We start from the raw sequence: 27,487 nt of genomic DNA, 5'->3' as shown, positions 1-27,487 counted from the left end.
ACCCCCCATTTCCTTCCTGCACATCACAACTTTACAGTCTGAGTAGCTACTGCACTGCCCAGCATATACTTTGCACATTTGCAATTTTTATCTTATCTTTTATTGGGTGTGCTCCATTGTATAGGTTTGTTAGTAGGTTAGAATACATTATTATGTGTATTATGTGTATTTAGAGGTTTAGTTTACTTTATTGAATAGTGTATATTATTAGTTTATTAGGAGGTTTACTATATTTTAGCTGATCATAGATAAGCATAATCTATGTTCTGTGTACTTATATATGTCATGTTATGCCAGGTTGCTTTGCGTTGCCTTGTCCTAAGAATTTCAGTGCCCAGTCTGACCTTGTGTTGTTCTGTGCATCTGGGTCTGGTTTGAGTCTGGGTCTGGTTTGGTCCTGGTCTGGGTTTAGTCTCGTTCTGGTCTGGGGCTGGGGCTGGGTAGCCATGCAGAAGGCAGTCGGCCAAAGAGCACCGTCCTCATCTATGATTCAGACGTCACGGTTATCCATTACTCATGCCTGGTAAAACAACGCCATGCTGGCTATCCTTCAGCGGTTATCTGACCTGCCGAGGGCCTGTTCAGGCAGCACAGACGCTCACTTTCACTGCTGCCAGAGAAAGCTGAGGCCTGTAGGAGGCTGCTTCTGGGGCACTTACATCCACCAAAGGAGGGATTACTTTACACTTACATTTTCTTCATTAGCAGATGCTGTTATCTAAAGGGACATCTGAGCAGATAGAACCTGCTAGGGGAGGGAGACATCCTGAGGAACCAGTACACACCCAGCCCCAAACCACAAGAACCAAGAAGTTGTCAAACAGTAACACAACTGATTAACCAATACCAAGGATCCTCGTTAGTGACACGCTCTGAAACTACCCTTCAGAAACTTCCCCCTGCTTCCACACACACACACACACACACACACACACACACACACACACACACGCATACTTTCCTTTTTGCAACCCCCCAAAAAAGGAAGAGATTATTGTTTCACTTTCATGTAATCTTTAAATTCAGGCTTGTCACATTACGTAACTTTGTTCTGAACAGAACTGAGTGTGCAGACACATAGCCTGCGATAAGTTTCTCCTCCATCTTGAAATTGTAAAACCTAGAAATGTTTACCATGACCAACAGTTGCTACCTTACAAGAAACAAGAAACCAATCCGATTGGCCAACGCTAGCGTTTTCACGCTCCTCATTTACATAAAGTTGAGAAAATCCAACTTGCAACGCTCCGCTCGCCTTCCCACAATGCCCTTCGCGAGCGTCAAATCCTGGTTTCATTGAAAATGAATTGGAAGCCGACGTCGCGCGCCGCCCGCTCCGCTGCAGTGTGAACGCACCGTTAGAGTGCGCGGTACAGGATGTGTGAACCATGTTTGTGTTGTGTGGATGTCGAGGATCAGTTGTGACTCGGTCGTTGGGCTGTGTTTACCCACAGCCTTGATGATACTGCGAACAGTGTCTCTCTCACTGGGAGGACTGGAGTGACGCTGGCGGCTCCATGGCTCTGGTCCTCCAAACCATGATTATTTTACATCTTGCCCAGCTCCAAATACTAAACAGTTCCAGTGCTGAGCTTCCACTTGCGTTTGGCCTCACTAAAAGTCAGTGACGGCCTGTAGCCCATGACTACAGCCCTGTATTGTAATACCACAGGGTCCTTTGATTGGTGCACATTGAATGATGTCACTTCCTATAACTCTACAGCGTGTCACCTCCTCCGTGGATGGGGTCTGAACATGTTTATTAAAAGAAAAGAGTATGAAGGGAAAGAAGGGAGGGAAATGAGGGAGGGAGGAATGGAGGGATGGAGCGACTCTGGAGCAGAACAGATTATGTATCTCAAAGCCGACGCTTGAAGATTATCTCAACAATCTAAAGTTAGAAAAATACGTCATCAGTCTGCAAACGGTTCACATTCATCAAAACCAATAACTATTTGGTGTTAGCTTTTTTTAAAGCATTTTTTCCATTATGCTAATACAAGAGACACAATATACACCCTGGTTGTAGAATGAGTCCGTCAGAAAGGACTGGCTCGTAGCTCCGTGTGTCTTCTGTCACGGCAGAACGCGGTCCAACTCTCCCGCGATCCCTTCTGTTATGTTGACACGGCGTAAAACACAGGAGTGTGTGCGTTATTGTGTGTGTGTGTGTGTGTGTATATATAAATACTTTATCCTGCTAATCTCTTGGCCCCAGCTGGAGAAAGTGGGGTAGAGGTTTCTGTTTCCTGCCTGATTCAATATTAATAGATCTATGTGCAGCGCAGCGGACATCAGAGGACCTGGCGGAAGAAGGTTTTTTCTCTTTCCATCTTTGGCCTCCGTCCCGACAGCGAAGGACGGAGACGGCGGTGAGAGAGCGGGTGGCACGGCCGCAACAGACCTGACTGAGGGGGAAATCGAATCAGAGTGTAACCTGAGGAGGGTGAGTAAGGGGGGCTCAGAGCCTGGAGGAGCGAAGCGGCAATCTGAACACACCACCTGGGGATTGCCCCTGTTGTCCTGTCCGAGGAGTTAAATCGAGCTCAGATTTTAATACTGGTGTTGTTTTGGGATGGTGTGGTTTACACTGGGTAGACATTATAATCCGACCCAATATTGACAGGTTGGATGAAAGTGAAGGGGGCCTTACAGTGATTTTCAGAACAAGACCTAATCAACCTGTAAGCTCAACACTGTAGAGGCAGCGTGGTCTACAGCTCTGGGGACAGTGGAAGGCATAGCCTAAGCAGAAACTGTTGGACGAGGTCCATCGAGTTACATTGAAAGCACACGAGGACCACATAATACAGGGATTTTGATGCTACCGTCATAAAAGCCCGCAGAACATAATGTAACAGCTGACCAGCAGCCGACCACGTGAAGCTTAGACCCGAAAGCAAAAAGCTCCATTCATCTCGATTGAACGGCTGGAAACCGTAAATGCAACAGGGTGGGCAAACCATGTGACCAGTTGCGATGCAGTGACCTGGCCCGCGGGGTCGACGGGACTGTGGGTTTGGAAATGTGGCGGGGGGCGGGGAAGGGGGGGGGGGGGAGCGGGTGGGAAGGGGGATGGCTGTCCGTTCATAGGAGGCGCTTGTCTACTTTAGAACCAGCTTGCTCCCGTCCACGTGCATCACGCGCATATCTGTAAACTACTTAGGCTAGGATATGATGTGCAGCAGCCCGCCGCAACAAATAACTTATATCTGTTGTCTTCACTGGTGTTGGCATATCTTTGTACGTGTTGGTCTGATGGCTCTTCAACTTTTGAGAGACATGACGGTATCAAAAACACCTTCTGTGTAGGTTTTAGGCTAGTGTTTTGTGGATGCTATAGGAAGTAGTATTACGTAAATAATATATTTTTTTGTATTGTGAAAACGTTGGTTTTAATTTTTTGGACAAATCCTTGCTCAAACAATCCCCGACTTGCCTTGCACAGTTGCCCAGGGCAAAACATGTCAGTAGGTTATATCCGGAGAAAAAAAATCGTTGACGAGAAAGGCTATTTAGGTTGTGGGTTTGCGTGAAGGTATTGGAAAAATCCGCTTTCTGATACAGATGTAGGATACAGAGAGACAGGGAGAGAGACAGAGAGGGAGAGAGACAGAGACAGAGGGAAACAGAGAGAGGGAAACAGAGAGAGAGAGAGACGGAGAGAGACAGAGACGGAGAGAGAGACCGAGAGAAAGACAGAGAGAGGTAGGGGCAAAGTGAACGTCCTGTACTCAGCCCTGTTCAGAGGATTGACATGATGGATAAAACGGGGGTCTAAACCACGGCCGTGTTGCCCACCTCTGCTAACCAAACCAAGCCTTTCCCAGCCCCAGGATTGAGAAGGGCAAAGGACACGGTAAAGATGAAACAAATTCCAACAAATAGCGATAACCAGGTTTTTATTTATTTGGCTACTGTAGACAGGCACCTTTGTGAAAACGTGTCGTTTTCGGTTGTATGTAGCAGGCCAACGTGTAGAGCTAACTGCGTTAGCAAACAGCCCAGCAGTGAACCAGAGAAACGATTTATACGTGGCTTCCACTTCTTGAAAACGTTTTTGTAAGCTTGCTTTGGTAGCCTAAACACAAGCGTAATACACGGCTAATACAACCGTAGGTAATCAATACAATGTTTTGATTATTTTTGCACTGTGATATACATTTGCCTGCTCTCTGTGATCAGAGGAGATTGACATTAGCGAAATGCGGACTTCAACAGCCAATAACCGTTATTTTTATCTCACGTCCAGGTTTGATAGTCAGCGAGAGAAGTGTTCTGGAACCAGTTGATCTGGTAGCGCAGTCAAATTACTTTTCATTAGACATGAGATGTATTTTCCTACCAGAATATGTAACACTAAGAGCATTTAAGTATAGTCAACTACAGTACCTCACTGAACTGAGAAACTGGAAACCTAGTTACTGTAGTACTTAGGGTGAATAATGCCTACATTATACCATCATGAAATACTCAGACGGAACGGTGAAAATGATCTAACGGGTATGTTTCCGTTACACAGTGAACTATTCCGTGCTTGACCACCTAACCCACCATCTATAGCTACGTCGTTATAGTTTGCTAAGCTAGCTCCCTCTACATAGCTAACGGTATTCGAGCTAGCTATCCAGTTCTTATCAGTGTCCAACCACAATTACACCACATTATCGACCCAATACACATTTAACCACCTTTTTTAAACACATATCTACGGTTATAACAAGCCCTATATGCGTGTGACAGCCAAGTCAAAATAGACTAGCTCTAATAAAAAACAATTTTAAGCAGTTTTGGTTGCGATTGATGAAAATGGCTTCTGTTCTGCTTTCACAGTTGAATTTCTGTTCCGTTACAGTATCCAGGTGCACTGCTAGCGATATGCTGTAGCTAGTTTGTTTTCATAACTTTTTGCCTGTAAACCGGTGTACTATTGTAGTCCAACAAGTAGCTTGTTTTTTATTTCAACGTTTGTTAATATATTCGTCTAAAATTGGTTTTACATTCCAGACAATCCTGCCTGTAAGTAGCTAGGCTAACTGTTTCTATTCTTATTGCAGCGTGTAGTGTCCTAGTACGGGCACCCAGTGTAAAAAAAAAGAAAGAAAATCGATCCTCGAAGGCCAACGAGACCCTATCGCTCTTGTTTAATCTGGTCGGTGGCGTGTCTGTCAGTGTGTTAACAATTTCTAGGGAGATCAAGAGATAAAGACAGTATAAGCAGGAGGCTGGAGAGGGGGCAAGGTACAGTAGTCGGAATGTCCGGAGGGTAACGTTCTGTGTTCCCTTGCATGTCCACTACATTTAGTCATTTAGCAGACGCTTACAGTAAGTACAGGGACATTCCCCCGAGGCAAGCAGGGTGAAGTGTCTTGCCCAAGGACACAGCGTCAGTTGGCATGTCCGGGAATCGAACTGGCAACCTTCGGATTACTAGCCCGATTCCCTCACCGCTCAGCCACCTGACTCCCCAGGTCCCCACTAGCGTCCTTCCCATAACAACGAGATCAAAATACCTCCAAAGTACATCGAAAGCAAATGTTAATCAATGTGGAGGCCTGTTACAGATGGCTCTGCCTTCATATACCATCAGGGCATTGCAGAATTATTCTTATAGTATGCTTTTAACCATTGGGCGACATCGTCTGCCATCTTGGATTAACATAATCCAGCCCTCTAATCTGTTTAATGGCCGAGGTGGAGAGGGTCGTATTTCACTTTTCCTTCAGCTGAGTGCACTGTTGCTAAATCTTCCAAACCCACCTTTGGTCACACCACACACACATTTACATTTAGTCATTTATCAGACGCTCTTATCCAGAGCGACTTACAGTAAGTACAGGGACATTCCCCCGAGGCAAGTAGGGTGAAGTGCCTTGCCCAAGGACACAACATCATTTGGCACAGTGGGGAATCAAACTGGCAACCTTCTTATTACTAGCCCGATTCCCTAACCGCTGGTTCGATTCCCGGCCATGAGAAATTATGTTTTGTCCTTGGGCAAGGCACTTCACCCTACTTGCCTCAGGGGGAATGTCCCTATACTTACTGTAAGTCGCTCTGGATAAGAGTGTCTGCTAAATGTCTAAATGTAAGGTCTGAGATATTGTCTCAGAATATTGAATATTGAGAGAGACCCGCAGGGTGAAGAGTAGGGGTAGAACAGGAGAGAGATCAGCAGGGTGAGGAGTGGGGGTAGAACAGGAGAGAGACCCGCAGGGTGAGGAGTGGGGGTAGAACAGGAGAGAGAACAGCAGGGTGAGGAGTGGGGGTAGAACAGGAGAGAGAACAGCAGGGTGAGGAGTGGGGGTAGAACAGGAGAGAGACCTGCAGGGTGAGGAGTGGGGCTAGAACAGGAGAGAGACCAGCGGGGTGAGGAGTGGGGGTAGAACAGGAGAGAGACCTGCAGGGTGAGGAGTGGGGCTAGAACAGGAGAGAGACCAGCAGGGTGAGGACTAGGCGTAGAACAGGAGAGAGACCAGCAGGGTCAGTGTTGTCAACGTTGATACCATTCAGTATCATTGTTGTTCCATGAGATCCTATGATACAGTAGAATGAAGTGTTACACTACCACTAGTATGATATTACTGTGCCACAGTTGACAAACAGTAAATATAATTTTACAGTATGTTTGACAGGAAGATTTGCTAGCTAACCAGCCATGTCACTGTCCCAAAATCCATATCAAGATTTTCACAAACAAAGTATCGGCCATATACTAGTACTAGGCTACAGTACGGCCGCAGCATGTATAGCGAGTTGAATAGCAAATGGATGTGAGATGACCGCATCAAAGTTGACATATTCTCCAAACAGTAATTATAATTTGACAGTTTGTTTAACAACAAGACTAGACAGCTATCGAGCCATGTCATTGTCCGAATATAAAATCAAGATTTTTAAGAAGAAAATAATCGGCCATGTGTAGAGTTGCTGCTACTGTCGTGTTGGCCGCAGCCTGTCTGCAGTAGATTGACTGGCGAGGTGAATAGCAAATGGGATGTGAGATGAGCGGTTACGTGACACTGACACACTACATTCAGAAAAGTAACATTTTTCAAATAGGTTAAAATAAATATTGAAGTCACTCATTGTTGTAAATACAAGTTACTGCAATTACGTAGTAGGTGTCCGTTATCACCCTATAATGGACACCCCTGCAGCCAATCAGAATCGAGTATTCACCCAGACCATGGTATAAGAACTGGTGTTAGTCCTTTACACTGCTAACCTGCTCCATGTTTAGCAGCTGCTTGGCGACATCTTTAAATTGCCTAGCTGCTTACTGGAATAGAGGGTGACAACATCAGCTTCCTGTGTTGTTTAATGTTTACCGTCGGTTACAGAGTGATGAAGAATTTAGTCAAAACCAGCATTCTCACACCCCTCCCTCCCTCCCTCCCTCCCTCCCTCCCTCCCTCCCTCCCTCCCTCCCTCCCTCCCTCCCTCCCTCCCTCCCTCCCTCCCTCCTGTGTCTAGGGGATGTGGTGGAGGGAGTCCAGGTGAACGAGTGAGGAACATGAAGCCGACACACAAGGTTCTGTTTGTGTTCTGCCCCATGCTGGTTCTGGTGTTCATCTACTACTCCTCCGGCAAGCTGCACCTGCACGTATGGGGTCACAAGCCTCGTGAGTACCTCTCTACTGCAGCCCTCTGGTCAGGCGTTCCTTCATCCATCCATTCATCCATCCATTCATTCATTTATTAATTCATCCATTCAGAACTTATAACAGGATCCTTCCATCTTCCTCTCCTTCAGCCTTCCCTCTCTATTTACAGTATGTCTGTGTGGTTGATTCACTAATGATGGATGTGTATATCCATTAATTGATCTGTTGATTAGTTTATTTTATCCTTCCATCCCAGAATCAGAATTCGGTTTATTCACCATGTATGTTATACAAACACGGAATTTACTGTGGCAGGGAGGTGCAATTTCCATTGGATGGACTTATAATAGTTAAATAAGTGAATGAATGTCAATGGGAGTCCTTGTTGAAGAGGCCAGTAGAAACTGTTCTTATGGCCTGAGGTTTTGGTCCTGATGGACCGCAGCCTTCTGCCAGAGGGGAGTAGCTGGAACAGGGAGTGTCCAGGGTGGGAGGTGTCGGCCACAATCTTCCTCGCACGCCTCAGGGTCCTCCAACCCTGCTCCTGGAGAGATACCCTCCTGTAGGGTTACACTCCAACCCTGCTCCTGGAGAGATACCCTCCTGTAGGGTTACTCTCCAACCCTGCTCCTGGAGAGATACCCTCCTGTAGGGTTACAGAGAGGAGCACCTGTCCAAGGTTTAACAAACCGTTTTCAGTTAATCAAGCTGCTTAATATTTATAACTAAAAACGATCAAACTATATTAAAAAGGTGGTTTGACATGTCTCTGTACTGTTAGCACAAGATCTACACCAGATAGAAGATAAACCGACTGAGATACTGCGTTTCCCGCAGCACTTTTCAGTTAAGGTGGCCGCCTAAGCAACACACGCCTGCCGCCTAAGCGACGTCGTCAAAACCTCCCCGGCCATATCCGCCATGTTACTCTGTCCTGTTTTCTCCCTTCCATTCAAAAACGCCGTAAGTCAGATTTTTCAGGTTGATTTTCTACCGGCGAATCAGCGAACAGAGGGAGTGGCTGAGAACGATGACGTTGATGTCGTGCGCTAGTTTGTGTTGTAGTTCCGTAATGGCGGCGGAGAAAGATGCGAGCGAAGTCATTCGGTCCGTTGTTGCAACGCTGCCGAATATCCATAAGCTAAAGCCAGAGCAAGAACAAGTTTTGCTGAGTTTTGTTGGTGGCCATGATGTTGTGGCCCTCCTCCCCACGGGGTTCGGGAACAGTTTGATTTTCCAGCTACGGCAGCTAGCTCTGTTACAGTAGTGGTGAAGGAATTGGCTAAGGCGAACGCTAGCGATTGGTTATGGCAGATCAGAGTGGCTCTGGGCAGATCCAATAGTTTTAAACTTCAACAGAGTACCCGCCTACAAGGAAGTTAACGCTTGTCAATGGAGCGAGGCCAGACTCTCTGTACAAATGCAATGTAGGAGAGTCTGGTTAGGACCAGGCTAGATAACATGTGCCTTGTGCTGGGAAAGAGAGGATTTGAAGGGGACCCCGTAATAATATCACCTTGTGATGAGGATGTTTGTCCACCAGAGGGTGGTGTCACACAAGAACACTCTGAACTCCTGGACGTTGATCTAAGTAACGTAATATCGTGTCAGCAGATGCTTTCATCCGAAGCGTCGTACAAGGGGGGATTTGAACATGGAAACTCTTGATCTGAAGTCAGATGCAACACAGATAATACTGTACAAGGATGCACTGTCCTTTTCTGCTCTCCATGGTAACCAGAATAACTGCTAGTTGCGCTCATCACTGCTCAGGGTTGTGTCTATGGTAACCCCTCCCACACACACATACACACACACTCCTTATCTTTTAGAAGTCTTAAGTAAGAAGACAAATCTTTTGGGGTGAGTTGGAAGTGTGTGTGTGTGTGTGAGGAGGGTGTGTATGTATGTGGAAAGGATATGTGAGGCATTTGCCAAATGTTTAAGATAACAAACACGTCTGTTTTTGGTCTGTGTGTGTGTGTCTGTGTGTGTGTGTCTGTGTGTGTGTGTGTCCTTTGTCTATTTGATGTCCCCCGTCTCTCCACCTCCTCTTTATTAGTTGTCTCAGCAGAACCAACAGAGCTGGAGCCCTCTCCCCCATCCTCCCCCCCATCCTCTCCCCTCATCCTCCCCCCCATCCTCTCCCCATCCTCCACCCCATCCCCCCCATCCTCCCCCCATCCTCCCCCCCATCCTCTCCCCTCATCCTCCCCCCCATCCTCTCCCCTCATCCTCCCCCCCATCCTCTCCCCCATCCTCCACCCCATCCCCCCCCATCCTCCCCCCATCCTCCCCCCCATCCTCTCCCCTCATCCTCCCCCCATCCTCTCCCCTCATCCTCCCCCCCATCCTCTCCCCCATCCTCCCCCCCATCCTCCCCCCATCCTCCTCCCCATCCTCCTCCCCATCCTCCCCCCCCCATCCTCACCCCCATCCTCCCCCCATCCTCCTCCCCATCCTCCCCCCCATCCTCCCCTCATCCTCCCCCCCATCCTCCCCCCCATCCTCACCCCCATCCTCCCCCCATCCTCCCCCCCATCCTCCCCCCCATCCTCCCCCCATCCTCCCCCCCATCCTTCCCCCCATCCTCCCCTCATCCTCCCCCCCATCCTCCCCCCCATCCTCCTCCCCATCCTCACCCCCATCCTCACCTCCATCCTCCCCCCATCCTCCTCCCCATCCTCCCCCCCATCCTCCCCCCCATCCTCTCCCCCATCCTCACCTCCATCCTCACCTCCATCCTCCCCCCCATCCTCACCCCCATCCTCACCTCCATCCTCCCCCCATCCTCCTCCCCATCCTCCCCCCCATCCTCCCCCCCATCCTCTCCCCCATCCTCTCCCCCATCCTCCCCCCCATCCTAGCCCTCCTAACCCAAATTTCCATTGCAGAGGCAGAGGCAGAGCCCCCCCTCAGTGTGGTGGCCCCCACCACCAGGAGGACTGTTCCCCCAGGTAGAGACCCCAGCCTCTGCTCTCCTCCACTGGGTGACAGTTGGGCGTTTGGGAGGAAGGGTGGGGGGGGCTACGCTATGCTGCTTGGTGGAGGAGGGGGGCTGGGGGGCTGGGGGGCATACTCTGGAGCAGCCAATCACAGCTAACACCTACACTACCTCCACCACTTGGAGCCTGGCATTCCATCCTCTTCTTCACAATGATTGGTTCTCTTTTTTGTTTTGTTGACATGTTTGTTGACGCGCTCTGTATTCGCTGCTGTGATGAGGTGGTGTTGACCTGGGCCTGTAACCATAACAACATGGCTAAAGGGGCGGGGTGTGTTCTGGTGCTAAGGGGTTGCAGTCCAGGGATGAAGACCAACCAGTTTGTAATTGACCCAGGAGGACTAACAGATTAACCTCTTCCTCCTCTTCCTCATCTTCCTCCTCTTCCTCCTCCTCCTCTTCCTCTGGGAGGCCTCAATCTGCCGCGAGCCCTAGTTACGGTTGCTAGGGACTAACCCCGCCTCTTGTTTTTCAGACTCGGAGGTGGACAGTACTCTCATCGCGGGACAGGTGGTAGGCTCAGGTACACTCCCTCCTCACCCTCCTCCCCACCCCTCCTCACCCTCAACCCCACCCCTCCTCCCCACCCCTCCTCACCCTCCTCCCCACCCCTCCTCCCCACCCCTCCTCACCCTCCTCCCCACCCCTCCTCTCCCTTCCCCACCCCTCCTCACCCTCCTCCTCACCCTCCTCCCCACCCCTCCCCACCCCTCCCCACCCCTCCTCACCCCTCCCTACCCCTCCTCACCCCTCCTCCCCACCCCTCCTCACATCTCCTCACCCCTCTTCACCCCTCCTCACCTTCCTCCCCACCCCTCCACACCTTCCTCCCCACCCCTCCCCACCCCTCCTCACCCCTCCTCCTCACCTTCCTCCTCACCCCTCCTCCCCACCCCTCCTCACCCCTCCTCCCCACCTCTCCTCACCCCTCCTCCCCACCTCTCCTCACCCCTCATCCCCCCTCCTCCTCACCCCTCCTCACCCCTCCTCCTCACCCCACCCCTCCTCACCCCTCCCCACCCCTCCTCACTTTCCTCCCCACCCCTCCTCACCCCTCGTCGCACCCTCCTCACCCCTCATCGCCCCTTCGTTCATCTCCCTCTACCATTCCTCTCTCTCTCTCCAGTGTTTCCCACATGTCATTATATTTGTGACGGCAGGCAGGGGTGGAGCTATACTTAAACATTTGGGGCTCAGCCCACAGCTATGTCTTAGTATAGGTTAGATGTGAGTGTATATTGTGACTTCAACAAGTAATTCCGGAATTATTTCAACTAAATTGGAGCTTTACGTAAACGTAACGTTGGGGCTTATATTGTTATATTTGCCGGATGTAGTTAACTATGAATATTATTATATGTAACTTGAATGTATCCGATTTGGACACATTTGTGCTGATTCTCGGAAAGTTCGTCCCTTGACTTGATTCAGAGCGTGCACGGAGAGAGAGGGCTATTCACAGACGGGTCCGTTGTAGTGAAAGAGAGAGAGAGAACGCAAGCGGGGCAAGAAGGAGCTGAGCGCATCAATGCGCTGTGCGCAGCTCTACAATGCAAAGTTTTTTTTGCCATTTGTTTATTTGTGCGGCCCGCCACAAATAAATCAATGTATGGGAAACACTGCCCTCTTCCCTCCCTCCCTCCTCTCTCCCTCCCTCTCTGCTCCCTCTCCTCCTCCCTCCCTCCCTCCCTCCCTCCCTCCCTCCCTCCCTCCCTCCCTCCCTCCCTCCCTCCCTCCCTCCCTCCCTCCCTCTCTCCCTCCTCTCTCCCTCCTCCCTCCCTCCTCCCTCCCTCCCTCCTCTTTCCCTCCCTCCCTCCCTCCCTCCCTCTGCTCTCTCCCTCCCTCTCTGCTCCCTCTCTCCTCCCTCTCTCCTCCCTCCCTCCCTCCCTCCCTCCCTCCCTCCCTCCCTCCCTCCCTCCCTCCCTCCCTCCCTCCCTCCCTCCCTCCCTCCCTCCCTCTCTGCTCCCTCTCCTCCCTCCCTCCTCCCTCCCTCCCTCCCTCTCTCCCTCTCTGCTCCCTCTCCTCCCTCCCTCCTCTCTCCCTCCCTCTCTGCCTCCTCTCTCCTCCCTCCCTCCTCTCTCCCTCCCTCTCTGCTCCCTCTCTCCTCCCTCCCTCCCTCTCTCCCATCTATCCCTCTCTGCCTCTCTCCCTCTCTGCCTCTCGCCCGCTCTTCACCAGGCACCTATGGTTCAACACCTCCGTCCTCCTTCATAGGTGAAACGCAACTTCGACCGCAACCGCTGTTTAAACTCTCATTTGATCTTTGAATACAGCAGAGTGCTATTGGCTGCCTTCTAACCCTAATCCTGCTTGTTGGACCTCAATGCCCCACCCCCTTCCTCCTGTAACCCTAACACTTTTCTGTTTGGTTTCTATTTAGTTTCTACTGTCTTTGCTTGGTCTTTAAGACCCAGCTGCTTATTAGGGGAGACGCGCTAGCTGACGGCTAGCTGTGCTAGGTGTACCGCTGCCTACAAGCTAGCTGATCGCTATAAGCCAGACCACAGCCTGCTAGCCTGTTAGCTGATTGCTACAAGCTAGCTGACCACTACAAGCCAGACCACAGCCTGCTAGCCTGTTAGCTGACTGCTACAAGCTATCTGACCGCTGCAAACTATCTGACCGCTACAAGCTAGACTCCAGCCTGCTAGTACACTGCTACAAGCTAGTTGACCGCTACAAACCAGACCACAGCCTGCTAGCTGACTGCTACAAGCCAGACCCCAGCCTGCTAGCTGCCCGTCATCGCTGCTGTCTATTCTAATCTTGGGGCCTACCTGGCATGGCTCAGTCTTGTTTAATAACATGTTTTTTTTTTCTCCACCCCTCTCTCTCCCCCCTCCTCTGCCCCATGTCTCCTCTCCTTCTCTCTCCCCCATCATCGCGTCTCTCTCTGTCTCTCTCCCCCCTCCTCTCCTTCTCTCTGTCTCTCTTCAGTGTACGACAAGCAGGGCTTTCTTCTTAACCTGGATGGAAAACTGTAAGTACATTCTATAATTTGTGTTTGTTGACTTAGTTGTGGTTTGTGATGCTTTGTTCTGTTGGGAGTGTTCGGAATCTTCAGAGTAGAGCCCGACCGATTTATCGGTGGGCCGATATTATCGGCCGATATTAGGCATTTTCCAAACAATCGGTATCGGCATTTATAATGGCCGATAATTGTTTTTTGTTTTTTTGTAAGAACAAAAGTGAACAAACATTCAAGTATATAGATGAACATAATATACTCTTACAGTCAGATATCATGTAAAGACAATATTGAAGTTAAATCAAATAAAACAAATATGTATACAGATAAAAGAATATAAAAAATATTAAAAAATGAACTGACGAAACACCCATTTTGATGTTCGTCTGTTCTGTTGTGACAATAAAACAAACAAGTTTATTTTTAAACTGCATTATCATATTATTTTAGTGAGGACTCATAAATAACTACAAATAACTAATGTTAGGGAAATCTGTTTATGTTTTGTTACGCGTTTCTGGATTAAAAAATATATAAACAGTATATCGGCCGATATATGGGAATATCAGATTTTTAATTCACCAAATATTCGTATCAGTATTGGCCTTAAAAAGTATTTATCGGTCGGGTTCTACTTCAGAGTGTTCTAGATCTCAGAGTGTTATAGAGCTCTGAGTGTTATAGAGCAGCAGTGTGTTTGTCAGAAAACAGACGTGACGAAGCAAACACAGGATCAGGGTGATCTTGTCTTTCTGACTCACATCCCCTTTCCTGAGCGGCTGGTACTGCAGCAGCTAGCGGCTGGTACTGCAGCCGCTAGCTGCTGAACGTTTATGTTCTGGAACACTCACAGCTAGCTATAAAAAAAAAACCAGTTGTGATAAATGTTTGGCTTCTCTATCCTCCTTTCCTTCTCCTCCTCTCCTCCTTCTCTTTTCCTCCTCTTCTCCTCGTGCTCCTCAGGCCAGCAGAGCTGTCCTATAAGTATGGGAACCTCAGTGAAGGCATGTGCAAGCCAGGCTACGCTGCTGCCAAGATGACCACCATCTACCCCAAGTAAGAACAGCTTCCTCCTCTCTCAGCTCCCCTTCCTGCTCTCCTCCTCCTCTCCTCCTCCTACTCTCATCCTCTCCTCCTCCTCTCCCTCCTCTTCCTCCTCTCCTCCTCTTCTCATCCTCTTCCTCCTCTCCTCCTCCTCTCCTCTTCTCCTCCTCCTCTCCCTCTTCTCCTCTCCTCTCTCATCCTCTCTTCCTCTCACCACAAGCACCACTCATACCAGTCCTCATCTGTCTTCAACCACATAACTGCCTCTCGGTCTCCAGATGGAGGGATCATTATCTTCTCTATCGGTCTCTCTGGAGGTTCTTTGTATTTCTGAAGAGTATATCTATAGTACCTTTGTGTCCAGCTCCCAACATGCCTCTGGGTTTCAGACAGGGCCTGCGGCTCTCCCTTTGATTGAGCACCCAACTTCCCGTCCAGTGCGCAGCCATGACTCATCACTTCCTGCTTCTAATGACACCATCCATGGAACGTTCGGTGGCCCATTGTGACGTCACTGCCGTCTTGTCCAGTCATGCTGCAGGTCTTTGTTCCAGGGATTCAGCTCCTACTGCACGCGCTCACAACACCCCTTCTTTGTTGAGCTGCAGTGTGTGACTCACTGTGCTGTGTTTCCACTACGGACATGTGTGGACTAGGGGGGCTAGGAATGTCTGTGGTCTAGGGGGGCTAGGATTGTCTGTGGACTATTGGGGCTAGGAATGTCTCGACTAAGTTATACAAATACAATTTGATTTGAGTTGCAGGAGTCAGACCACAATTCCCCATGTTCTCCAGAGAACCCAGTCTCATTCAGTGGTTCTCCAGAGAGCCCAGTCTCATTCAGTGGTTCTCCAGAGAACCCAGTCTCATTCAGTGGTTCTCCAGAGAGCCCAGTCTTATTCAGTGGTTCTCCAGAGAACCCAGTCTCATTCGGTGGTTCTCCAGACTCCAAAGAACCCAGTCTCATTCACTGGTTCTACAGAGAGCCCAGGGACCGAGGGGTTCCACAGAGAATGTGAGTGTAGAACTTGATACTCCTCAGCTAGTTGATGACTGTTATCTGATGCGGTAGAGACACCCTGGTCTCCTGTCAGACAGAGAACTCCCTCTGGTCATTTCCTGTCTACTTCCTGTCGGGAGCCGAGGAGAGTCATCCACTTCCTCCTCTGACAGCGCTCACTGACACATCGATGATCAACGCCTCTCTTACCTCGCTCCTCTACCTTCCCTTCATGCTCCCCTCTTCCCATCTGTCCTCTCCTCTCTTTCCTCCTCCTCTCCCTCCTTCCTCTCTTTCCTCCTCCTCTCCTTCCTATCCTCTCCTCTCTTTCCTCTCCTCCTTTCCTTCCTCCTCCTCTCTCTCTTCCTCTCCTATCTTTCCTCTCCTTCCTCTCCTCTCTTTCCTCTCCTCTCCCTCCTCCTCTCCTCTCCCTCCTCCTCTCCTCTCCTTCCTCTCCTCTCCTCTCTTTCCTCTCCATCTTCCTCTCCCCTCCTAAATGTTGGTTTTGGAGTGTTAAATCATGTGCAGCCAGAACTATGGGTTCAGTCTGGCTCCTCGCGTGTGTGTTTCTTTCTATCTGTTTGTGTGTGTGTGACAGGAGTGATGTGAGGGCTTCTAGGACCAACAACTCCATGTAAGGTCCTTGGTTTTAGTGCTAGCTTGGTGCTAGCATGTGGCCAGTAGTTAGGTCAGGTCTTTGGTGTTAGCGCTAGCTTGGTGCTAGCATGTGGCCAGTAGTTAGGTAAGGTCCTTGGTGTTAGCGCTAGCTTGGTGCTAGCATGTGGCCAGTAGTTAGGTAAGGTCGTTGATGTCATGAAAACAGCCATCCGTCTAGCCAGCCAGCCAGACTGCCAAACATACCTACCAACCTATATACACAAGCCTGTTCCCAGGGTCACTCTCTCTCCCTGTATCTCTCTCTCTCTCTCTCTCTTGCTCGCTCTCTCTGTCTCTCTTGCTCTCTCTCTCTTTGTCCCACACTCTTTCTTACTCTCTACCTAACCCTCAGTTGTTGTGTTCTAACAATCTCCCCCTCCTCCCCCACCTCCTCCTCCTCGTCCCCTTCCTCCTCCTCCTCCTCCCCCACCTCCTCCTCCTCGTCCCCTTCCTCCTCCTCCTCGTCCCCTTCCTCCTCCTCCTCGTCCCCCTCCTCCTCCTCCTCGTCCCCTTCCTCCTCCTCCTCCCCCTCCTCCTCCTCCTCGTCCCCTTCCTCCTCCCCCTCGTCCTCCTCCTCGTCCCCTTCCTCCTCCTCCTCGTCCCCTTCCTCCTCCTCCTCGTCCCCTTCCTCCTCCTCCTCCTCCCCCACCTCCTCCTCCTCGTCCCCTTCCTCCTCCTCGTCCCCTTCCTCCTCCTCCTCGTCCCCTTCCTCCTCCTCCTCCCCCACCTCCTCCTCCTCGTCCCCTTCCTCCTCCCCCTCCTCCCCCACCTCCTCCCCCTCGTCCCCTTCCTCCTCCTCCTCGTCCCCTTCCCCCACCTCCTCGTCCCCTTCCTCCTCCTCCTCGTCCCCTTCCTCCTCCTCCTCACAGGTTTATGAAACCAGCTCCCATGTTTCTGGATCGCAACTTTAAGCGCCTGGCCAAGGTCAGCCACTACTTACCTCCTTTTGGATTCAAAACACAAGGTGAGGGTGTGTGTCAAGGTGTGTGTGAGGGTGTGTGTGATGAGGGAGATCAGATTGGTAGATATGGTTGTGGTAGATATGGTTGTGGTCGATATGGTTGTGGTAGATAAGGTTAATATTTCATCAGGTGAACTTAAAGCTCTGGAACTTTCCCTGATGTTTCAATATGTGTCTGTCTCACTGCACAGAGAGAATCATCGATCTAATACTGACTGCCACCAAAAATTATGGTCTGTCCGAGGAACTTGACAGGTGAGTTACCGTGGATATACTGTTACACAGAGATGTACAAACAGTCTTTCTCTCTCCCTCTCTGTATTGATAATGATGATGACAAAGGTGGTAGTGATGATGGTTGTGTGTATGGTGTGTGTGTGTGTCAGTCTGGGCTGTAGGAGGTGTGTCATCGTGGGGAACGGGGGAATCCTGGCTAACAAATCTCTGGGCTCCCGCATAGACGAGTACGACGTGGTGGTGAGGTCAGTCACACACAGTACTAGAGCCCGACTGATTTATCGGCGGGCCGATATTATTGGCGGGCCGTTATTATCGGTGGAGCGGATATTATCGGACGATATTAGGCATTTTCCTAACTATTGGTATCGGCATTTATAATGGCCGATAAAAAAAACAAAAAACATCAACCATGTTATGAGTGTTGGCGTTGCACAGTTTGTCCACCAGAGGGCACTTTACTACGTCCCTGTTGGCAACACCCGTGTTTAGAACGCCACAAACCCTACAACCAGCGTATCCAGCTAGAGTCGGGCAGAGTGTTAGGGAAATCTGTTTATGTTTTGTTACGCGTTTATGTTTTTTGAATTTTTTTTTTTTATATATATATATATCGGACGATATATCGGAATATCTGATTTTTAAATCACCAAATATTTGTACCGATATCGGCCTAAAAAATCCTTTATCGGTCGGGCTCTACACGGTACACACACACACACCCCCAGACACACCTTGCATCATCAACACACACACCACACCCACCATCCACACACACACATAGCCCAGACATGTGTGTGGTGTGTATGGTACGTCGTGTGTGTGTGGATGGTGCATGTTCCCCAGGCTGAACGAGGCCCCGGTGACAGGGTATGGTCGTGACGTGGGGACCAAGACCACCCTGAGGATCACCTACCCTGAGGGGGCCATCCAGAGAGCTGAGCGCTACGAGAGCAGCTCCCTGTTCGTCTTCTCAGCCTTCAAACCCCTTGACTTCAAGTGGCTCCGACAGATGGTGTTCAAGGAGAAGCTGGTGAGAGAGACACACACACGGCTGGGGCTGGGTGTAAGAGTGTGTGTGGTGTGTGTGTGTTTTAAGGAGTGTTTTGAGTGTTCAGTCACATGATAAATGAGAATACCTCCTGAACACAACTGACCCTAAGATCCTGGGGCCCCGTGGTGTTCAGAGATGGATCACACACACACAGCTGCCTGTCCTGCATGTGTTGTTTCTGTCTCTCTTGTGAAACAGCAGGTAACCGTGGCAACGTTTCAGTTGTGTTGACAGTGGAAAGTGTGTTCTCTTTGTGGGGTCGTTGTTGTTCCAGACATCAGAGGAGAGAGGAGAGAGAGATAGAGAGGGGACAGAGAGAGAGGAGGAGAGAGAGAGAGAGAGAGAGGGGGAGAGAAAGGAGGAAGGCTGTTGATAGACTGGTCTAAGTGGTCTGGCCACTGAAAACATAACTAACACATATCTGTGTGTGTGTGAATGGCTGTTTTCCATTGTGTGTGTGCATCGTGCTGTCATGTCTCAATCCTTTGTGTTTTCACCCCTCCAAAGTGAGCCATTTAAGAAATGAGATCTTCAGCACACAATCATCTTTACAATAGACGTGTTTGGATTCCATCATGTCCCACCCCACTGGTGAAAGACTCACCGTATCTTTGAACAGTTGCTCCTGTGGAATATTTGAAGTCTGTGGTGTGGTGGAGGGGTGTGTGTGTGTGCAGGTGTGTGTGTGTGCAGGTGTGTGTGTGCAGGTGTGTGTATGTGCAGGTGTGTGCAGGTGTGTGTGCAGGTGTGTGTGTGCAGGGGTGTGTGTGTGCAGGTGTGTGTGCAGGTGTGTGTGTGCAGGGGTGTGTGTGCAGGTGTGTGTGTGCAGGTGTGTGTGTGCAGGGGTGTGTGTGCAGGTGTGTGTGTGCAGGGGTGTGTGTGCAGGTGTGTGTGTGCAGGGGTGTGTGTGCAGGTGTGTGTGTGCAGGTGTGTGTGTGCAGGGGTGTGTGTGCAGGTGTGTGTATGCAGGGGTGTGTGTGCAGGGGTGTGTGTGCAGGTGTGTGTGTCCAGGGGTGTGTGTGCAGGTGTGTGTGTGCAGGGGTGTGTGTGCAGGGGTGTGTGTGAGGGGTGTGTGTGCAGGTGTGTGTGTGCAGGTGTGTGTATATAGTGGGTTCTTCTGTTCAGGAGGAGAAAGAACTGGATCTCCTCTTCTCCCCTCCTTTCCTCTCCCCTCCTCTCCTCTCCTGTTGGGTTGAAGAGTTTGGATCAAGTGGTCATTTCAAACAGGATGGATGAAGGATATACAGCCTGTGATAAACAGGGATCCTACCAGAGGGGTGTGTGTGTGTATTCCCGTGCATACATGTGTGTAGGTGTGTGTCCATGTGTGTACTATAGTGTTGTGTGTGCGCCCATGCATATGTGTGTGTGTAGAGTTTCTCTGGATGAGGAGCGTCTGGTAAACAGAGAGATCAGCTGTAGTCCCACCAGCTTGGCTGTCAACCGGACGTCGCCTCAGCAGGCCTGGCGTTCAGGAAGCAGTGAGCAACACGCAGACGTAAACATCTCCCCGTGGTAAACACACATCACAGAGCTGGAGCTGTGAGCCTGGCTGGATCACAAAGATGGATCAGGGAGCCTGATTGCCCGCCAGCTCCTGTTACAGCCAGCCAGTCACATGGCCAGGCATTGTATACTTCCTGTTACAGCCAGCCAGTCACATGGCCAGGCATTGTATACTTCCTGTTACAGCCAGCCAGTCATATGGCCAGGCATTGTATACTTCCTGTTACAGCCAGCCAGTCATATGGCCAGGCATTGTATACTTCCTGTTACAGCCAGCCAGTCACATGGCCAGGCATTGTATACTTCCTGTTGACACTTGTTTACCGCCCCAACAGCCTTGTGGGTAGTGTTACCGAGAGAGGGAAGGCATGATGCCGTCCTGGCCACAGGAAGTTTACTGGAACATCTTCCTTCAAGCTTTTCCTCACCTCATCACATATCAAGGTTTCCCTGTGTGTGTGTGTGTGTGTGTGTGTGTGTGTGCACACTAGGGGTGCAAAACCGAATCGGAAAAAATTTAATTGTTCAACACACAAACCACGGTTCGGTTTTTACATGTAACCCGCGGTTTTTCGGATCTACGAGAAAACACAACCTAACACCCTTTTCCTTCCCCTTTCCCGGAGAGTACCTGTCCAATGAACTGTCAGTATATAAATGACGAGACACGTACTAGAAGGAACTGGAGAGCAGTGTTGCCAACTTAGTGACTTTCTTGCTATATCTACCGACTTTTCAAACCCTACTGGCGACTTTTATTGTTAAAAGCGACTACCGACAAATCTAGCAACTTTTCCCGGTGTTGTTGGAGACTTGCTGGTGTTTTAGAGACTCTGACGTGAAAGCATGGATCGTTTTGCAGTAGGATACTGTTCTCAACGATCAGCGGGTGCTGCCGTGAGCTCCTCCGCCATCCTAAAGCACTCACAGGCTTTCAGTCTCACTATAGCCTCGCGCAGCACTTCTACTTTCCTTACTGAGGAGATGACAACACTGCTGGAGAGGCAAATCATACGAAGCTAGGCACCTGTAAAGTATGCTTACCAGGGCTGCCAACTCTCAGGCATTGGCCGTGAGACACACGTATTTCATCCAGTTCACACGCTCTTACGCCACACCTTGTATTTCTCACGCTGAGAAGGCAACGCCAATCATGTAGTCCTGCTAACGTTGTAAACAGTAATGGAGGAGGCGCAGGCACACGGTGTGAAGCAACAGACGCGCGAACACCCGTGAAAGGGGTTCGAGGGGGGTTAGAACGCAGCAAAATTTGGGTTGGCCCAACCAAATCTCACTCCAAGGTTTTTTGAAAAGTTGACAGCCCTGTGCGATAACACATCTAACATGATGGGGCATCTACGCCGGATATACAGAAAATACACAGAAAATACAGAGAGAACACTGAAATGGTAATGGGCCTCATTCTCAAACGCAGTTAAGAAGAATTTAAGAAGGAATTTCTTCTGAATTGGATTTAGGAAAACATTTGTCATTCATGAAAGTTTTCTCATCTGGGATTTGTTCTGAACTTCAGAAGACTTTCCGAACTCGAAATAGCAGTCGTAATTCGGCCAGAGTTGTCTCAAATGCCATTCCTTAAAAAACCACAAGGGGAATCGCATTTAAGAAAACTGTGTTAGAAGTGTTAATTAATTTGTGAGAAATCGTTGGTGATTGTACAGACTCTACAGACATCCTCGGATTAAAATAATTATAAAAATTACCTTGCTTAGTGTGCACACTGTTAGATCCAGTGGAGAACAATTCCACTGCTCATCTTACTGGTAAGATCATGATGATGCACCTGTGCACAGGTTGCTTTTCGCTTGGACATAACTTGCGTTCCTGTTGCTTTCCTAATTGTGTCGATTCTGACTGCACACGTCACTGCTGTTGCGTGCCCTTATAAGGAGCTGTCGGGGCATGTATGTATGCAAATTCAGGAGCACAAGGATGCGCTTTCAATTTAAGAAAACTTTTCTGGGGGAGCACAAATCAGAAAACTTCTGCTGCGTAGGAACACATTTTCAAGCGTTCATCAATTTGGCGGATGTCTTTTTCTTACGTTGTTTTTCCGAAGCCTGTGAGAAAAATTTCAGAAGAAACTTCAGAAAATGTTTGAGAATGTGTTCTTCCCCCTAATGTGCTAAACGAACCGAAACCGAAACTGTGACCCATAAAACCAAACCGAACCGTGGGCTTATTGAATTGTTGCACCCCTAGTGCACACTAGCCCCTACATGCATCAAAATACCATCAGGTGTTCCCATGTTTCACCTGTTCACCGTCATGGGAATGTGAACACACCACAAGCTGTACGCACACACACACCTTAGATAACGCTGAGCGTACAGAGGTTCCGGGGGAGAGCAACTGTGACCCTGACCTCTGAGGTAAAGGTCAGAGGTCATGGTGAGAGAGAAACGCAGAGCCAGTGTGATGAATACCTCAGATGCCTCCGCAACAAAAGAGATCAAGGCATCAAAGACTGAATACACCGAACCTTCTCTCACCCCCTCCCGTCCTCCCTTCTCTCACCCCCCTCCCTCCTCCCTTCTCTCACCCCCTCCCCTTCCTCCCTTCTCTCTCTCCTCTCCCCCCTCCTCCCTTCTCTCTCCTCTCTCTTCCCCCTCCTCTCCTCTCCTCTCAGCCCCTCTCTCCTCTCCCCCCTCCTCTCCTCTCCCCTCACCCTCTCAGCCCTCTCCCCCTCCTCTCCCCCCCTCGGGACCCTTCTCAGCCCTCTCTCCTCTCCCCCCTCCTCTCCCCTCACCCCTCTCAGCCCCTCTCCCCCTCCTCACCCTTCTCAGCCCCTCTCTCCTCTCCCCCTCCTCTCCTCTCCCCTCACCCCTCTCAGCCCCTCTCCCCCCTCCTCTCCCCTCACCCCTCTCAGCCCCTCTCCCCCTTCCTCACCCCTCTCAGCCCCTCTCTCCTCTCCCCCCTCCTCTCCCCTCACCCCTCTCAGCCCCTCTCCCCCCTCCTCTCCCCTCACCCCTCTCAGCCCCTCTCTCCCCAACACCAGGGAGGAGTAACAGGTACTCTAGCAGAGCTCCTGCAGGGTCCTGTCCACAAGAGGACAGCAGCCCCTGTGTGTGTGTGAGAGTGTGGTGTGTGCATGTGTTCGACCTGTGTGTGTGTGTGAGAGTGTGTGTGTGCATGTGTTCGACCTGTGTGGGTGTGTGCTGTGACTGGGGTTAAGTGTGGCAGGGTGAGTGAATGATACTGGGTCAGACTGTAGCTTCCTGTTAGGAAAGTGTTCAAACAGCTTAATTTGACACACACACACACACACACGTACACACCAGTCCATTTCTGCTCCCTGGGGCCGGGGGGGATCAAGAGCAGATTAACTCTGGAGAAGAGAGGCTGCTGCTGTGGCTCTATAGGACTGAGGATAAGAGAGAGACTGGCTGGAGACTGGAGAGAGAGAGAGAGAGAGAGACTGGCTGGAGGACTGGAGAGAGAGAAAGACTGGCTGGAGGACTGGAGAGAGAGAGGAGACTAGCTGGAGGACTGGAGAGAGAGAGAGAGACTAGCTGGAGGACTGGAGAGAGAGAGAGAGAGAGAGAGAGAGAGAGAGAGACTAGCTGGAGGACTGGAGAGAGAGAGAGAGAGAGAGAGTAGCTGGAGGACTGGAGAGAGAGAGAGACTGGCTGGAGGACTGGAGAGAGAGAGAGAGAGAGAGAGAGAGACTGGCTAGAGGATGATGAGATCATGCTACAGATTCGGTGGCGTTGACACACTCAGCTGTCAACACACACACACACACACACAGATGTCAACACACACACACACACAGTCAACACACACACACACAGATGTCACCACACACACACAGATGTCTACAGATGTGAACACACGTGTGAACATTCAGGTGATCCCTCGCTCAGAGCTGGGGACAGCTATCTCTCTCTCTCTCCAGTCCTCCAGCTAGTCTCTCTCTCTCTCTCTCTCTCTCTCTCTCTCTCTCTCTCTCTCTCTCTCTCTCCAGTCCTCCAGCTAGTCTCTCTCTCTCTCCAGTCCTCCAGCTAGTCTCTCTCTCTCTCCAGTCCTCCAACTACTCTCTCTCTCTCTCTCTCTCTCTCCAGTCCTCCAGCTAGTCTCTCTCTCTCTCTCCAGTCCTCCAGCTAGTCTCTCTCTCTCTCCAGTCCTCCAGCTAGTCTCACTCTCCAGTCCTCCAGCTAGTCTCTCTCTCTCTCTCCAGTCCTCCAGCTAGTCTCTCTCTCTCTCTCTCTCTCTCTCTCCAGTCCTCCAGCTAGTCTCTCTCTCTCTCTCCAGTCCTCCAGCTAGTCTCTCTCTCTCTCTCCAGTCCTCCAGCTAGTCTCTCTATCTCTCTCAGTCCTCCAGCTAGTCTCTCTTTCTATCTTTCTCCTGTCCTCCAGCCAGGTTTACATGTTTGGGAGGTTGCCCGGTTTGCAAGGTTGCCAGGTTTGCATTGTTGGAAGGGGAGGTTGCCCGGTTTGCAAGGTTGCCAGGTTGCAGTGTTGGAAGGGGAGGTTGCCAGGTTTGCATTGTTGGAAGCGGAGGTTGCCTGGTTTGCAGTGTCGGAGTGCCCCAGGGGGCGTGTATGATTTACATAACGAGGATCAGGTGTGTTGGGGGGTTGCCGTGGAGACCGACACGGCGGAACGAGGTGCCAGAAGATCACCTCCTGGAAGGTCAGGGGTGTGACCCCACCCACTTCCTGTGTGTGTGTGTGTGTGTGTTATCAGGGAGAGCTGATCTGGGAGAAGCTCTTGAATGGTCTCAATTCGACCGAAGATGCTTATATTCACCGTGTAACAGAACTTTCCCTCCCTCCCCTCCCCCCCCTACCCCTCCTCCCTCCCCCTCCACCCCCCCTCCTTGTCTCCCCTCCAGAGGGGGACCGAGGGTTTCTGGAAGTCCGTAGCCCACCAGGTACCCCGGGAGCCTGGGGACATTAGATCCTCAACCCCTTCTTCATCCAGGAAGCGGCCTTCCAGTTCATAGGCCTGCCGCTCAACAACGGACTAATGGGGAAGGGGGTGAGCTACACACACAGTACCCTCCCCTCTGACTGGCAGTGTTTATAACAGAGGTGTGTGTGACACAACTCAGACCTCGGTCACCCACGGTGACCACGGTCACTATGGCGACTGCCGGGACTCACACCTCTCTGACCGTCAGGAAATAAAACGTTGTAGACGTCATCTTTCAACCTGGGGGGAGGGAGGGAGAGAGGGGGGGAGGGAGGGAGGGAGGGAGAGAGGGGGGGGAGGGAGGGGGAAAGAGGGGGGGAGGGAGGGAGAGAGGGGGGGGGGAGGGAGGGAGAGAGGGGGGGAGGAAGGGGACAGAGAAGTGAGTTAAATGACAGAAGGGTGGAGGTTCACCCCAGGAGAGAATCACCTCCTGCCTGAGGGGGGACCACCACCACCACACCCCAACTTGAACTCTGCTCTGCTGCCTGTGAACATCTGGGTGTGTTGAGGGGGGCTGTCTAATATAATGTTGATAAAGACAGACACAGCCTGAGAGTATGTGTGTGAGAGTGTGTGTGTGTGTGAGAGAGTGTGTGTGTGTGCGTTGAGAGAGGGTGTGTGTGAGAGTGTGTGTGTTGTGTGCGTGTGAGAGAGTGTGTGTGAGAGTGTGTGTGTGAGAGGGGTGTGTGTGTGTGCGTTTGAGAGAGGGTGTGTGTGAGAGTGAGAGAGGGTGTGTGTGTGCGTGTGAGAGAGTGTGTGTGAGAGTGTGTGTGTGTGTGTGTCCAGCTCAGTAGGGGGGTAATTCAGCTATACCTCAGGCCTCCAAATCAGGCTAATGATTTAAATGGTCCTCCTCTCTCCCCCTTCTCCCCCCTCTCCCCCAGGGCAGTGAGGAAGTGGGGTCTGTCCTGTCAGAGCTGTGTCATGGTGGGGAAAGGGGGGTGGGGGAGGGGGGTTAGATGAGAGAGCTGCTTGGTAATCACACACCACTCAGCACCAGTTAGCCAGCCCAGCTGGAACACAGACAGCAGGAGGGGAGGGGAGGGGAGGGGAGGGGAGGGGAGGGGAGGGGGGAGGGGGAGGGGGAGGGGAGGGGAGGGGAGGGGAGGGGGAGGGGGAAGGGGGAGGGGAGGGGAGGGGAGGGGAAAAAAATGTTTTAGAGGAAGGAAGGGGGGGGAGGTTGTTGGTTGAGGTTGTTGGTTGATGACTTGTTTAATTGGTTGATAATTAGTTCCTGAGCTGAACGCCTGTTGATCATTTCAAGAGAGGATATTTCAGTGTGTTACCGTGAGTAACCCTCCTCTTCCTCCTCTCCCTCCTCTTCCTCCTCTCCCCCCTCTTCCTCCTCTCCCTCCTCTTCCCTCCTCTTCCTCCTTTTCCTCCTCTCCCTCCTCTTCCTCCTCTCCCTTCTCTCCCTCCTCTACCTCCCCTTCCTCATCTCCTTCCTCTTCCTCCTCTTCCCCCTCCCCCTCCAGAACATTCCCACCCTGGGCACGGTTGCCATAACGATGGCGCTGCATAACTGTGATGAGGTGGCGGTGGCGGGTTTGGTTACGACATGAACACGCCCCACGCGCCACGCTGCACTACTACGAGACCGTCAGATGTCCGCCATCAAGGAGGTAACCCCTGTCTCTCTCCTCTGGCTTCTCTCCTGTCTTTTCCTCCTCCTCTCTCTTCTCTTCCCACCTCGAAAGGCTACACCAAACATACACACACACCACACACACACACAGACTCACACACAGACACACTACACACACAGAAACACACACACAGCCACCACTCTCAGGGACTCCCAGTGTAACCCTAGCCCCTGGTTCCGTGTGTTCTTGGTGTGTGTGATCCGCCACAGAGCCCGGGCCAGCCGGGTGGAGCCCAGACACCCCTCCTGAGGAAGCAGGGTCACACACACAGAGCTCTGTCTGTACAGGACTGGAGGTGCACTTGACCTGACTCTTAAAAGACGCTCAAGGGACCGTTCCTGTGAGTGTAGTTGTACTGGTTGATCCGAATCAAGGTTACCTCACTGTACCGTTACAAAACTAAAACTAGGCTAATACTGGCCTGGTCTTGTCCAGTCCACCACTCTCTCTTTTGCTCCTCTCTCTCTATCTTCTCTCTCTCTCTCTCTCTTCTCTGTCTCTCTCTCTCTCTCTCTGTTTAACCAGTGGTTTGTCTCCCTGCAGTCCTGGACACACAACATCTCCAAGGAGAAGGAGTTCCTGCGCAAACTGGTGAAGGCCAACGTCATCACAGACCTGACCAATGGAATATGACTTCCCTCTCAGAATCAGAATCAGAACCAGAACCAGCTGACTCAATGGGATTAGAGGAATCTGCCCTGCTTTTTCAAAGAACTACAGAACAGAGAATGCTGGGAGTGTCTGGGTGAGGGAGAGAGGACCCTGGACCAGGTGGTCTCCTCACTGCCTAAGTTTAATATCAGACACATCGCCTGGGACCAGGAGAGACCCACCCCGTGCCTTCTTACCCAGAAGCCCCTGCTGCT

The 27,487-nt window shown here is 50.8% G+C and overlaps 1 protein-coding gene across 4 annotated transcripts in view; it reads left to right on the top strand.

The window, feature by feature from the left end:
- The first annotated feature begins 2,222 nt into the window (after positions 1–2,222).
- Positions 2,223–27,487, top strand: part of LOC136958995 (CMP-N-acetylneuraminate-beta-1,4-galactoside alpha-2,3-sialyltransferase-like) — a 31,455-nt gene continuing 6,190 nt past the window's right edge. For 2 of the 4 annotated variants that reach the window (XM_067253171.1, XM_067253174.1), the window contains exons 1-10: positions 2,223–2,446; positions 7,477–7,625; positions 10,508–10,564; positions 11,087–11,134; positions 13,549–13,591; positions 14,543–14,635; positions 17,150–17,244; positions 17,433–17,496; positions 17,628–17,723; positions 18,325–18,511. In XM_067253171.1, coding sequence (XP_067109272.1) covers positions 7,517–7,625; positions 10,508–10,564; positions 11,087–11,134; positions 13,549–13,591; positions 14,543–14,635; positions 17,150–17,244; positions 17,433–17,496; positions 17,628–17,723; positions 18,325–18,511 — 792 coding nt within the window. In that variant the 5' untranslated portion in view covers positions 2,223–2,446; positions 7,477–7,516. Of the gene's footprint in view, positions 2,447–3,748; positions 3,860–7,476; positions 7,626–10,507; positions 10,565–11,086; positions 11,135–13,548; positions 13,592–14,542; positions 14,636–17,149; positions 17,245–17,432; positions 17,497–17,627; positions 17,724–18,324; positions 18,512–27,487 lie in introns of those variants that run through there. The other 2 variants (XM_067253172.1, XM_067253173.1) reach the window with 2 other exon arrangements.

The sequence above is a fragment of the Osmerus mordax genome, chromosome 16 (genome assembly GCF_038355195.1).
Source record: "Osmerus mordax isolate fOsmMor3 chromosome 16, fOsmMor3.pri, whole genome shotgun sequence".
Classification (NCBI taxonomy): Eukaryota; Metazoa; Chordata; class Actinopteri; order Osmeriformes; family Osmeridae; genus Osmerus; species Osmerus mordax.
The sequence above is the reverse complement of the archived record's forward strand: the minus strand, read 5'-3'. Positions and strand labels throughout refer to the sequence as shown.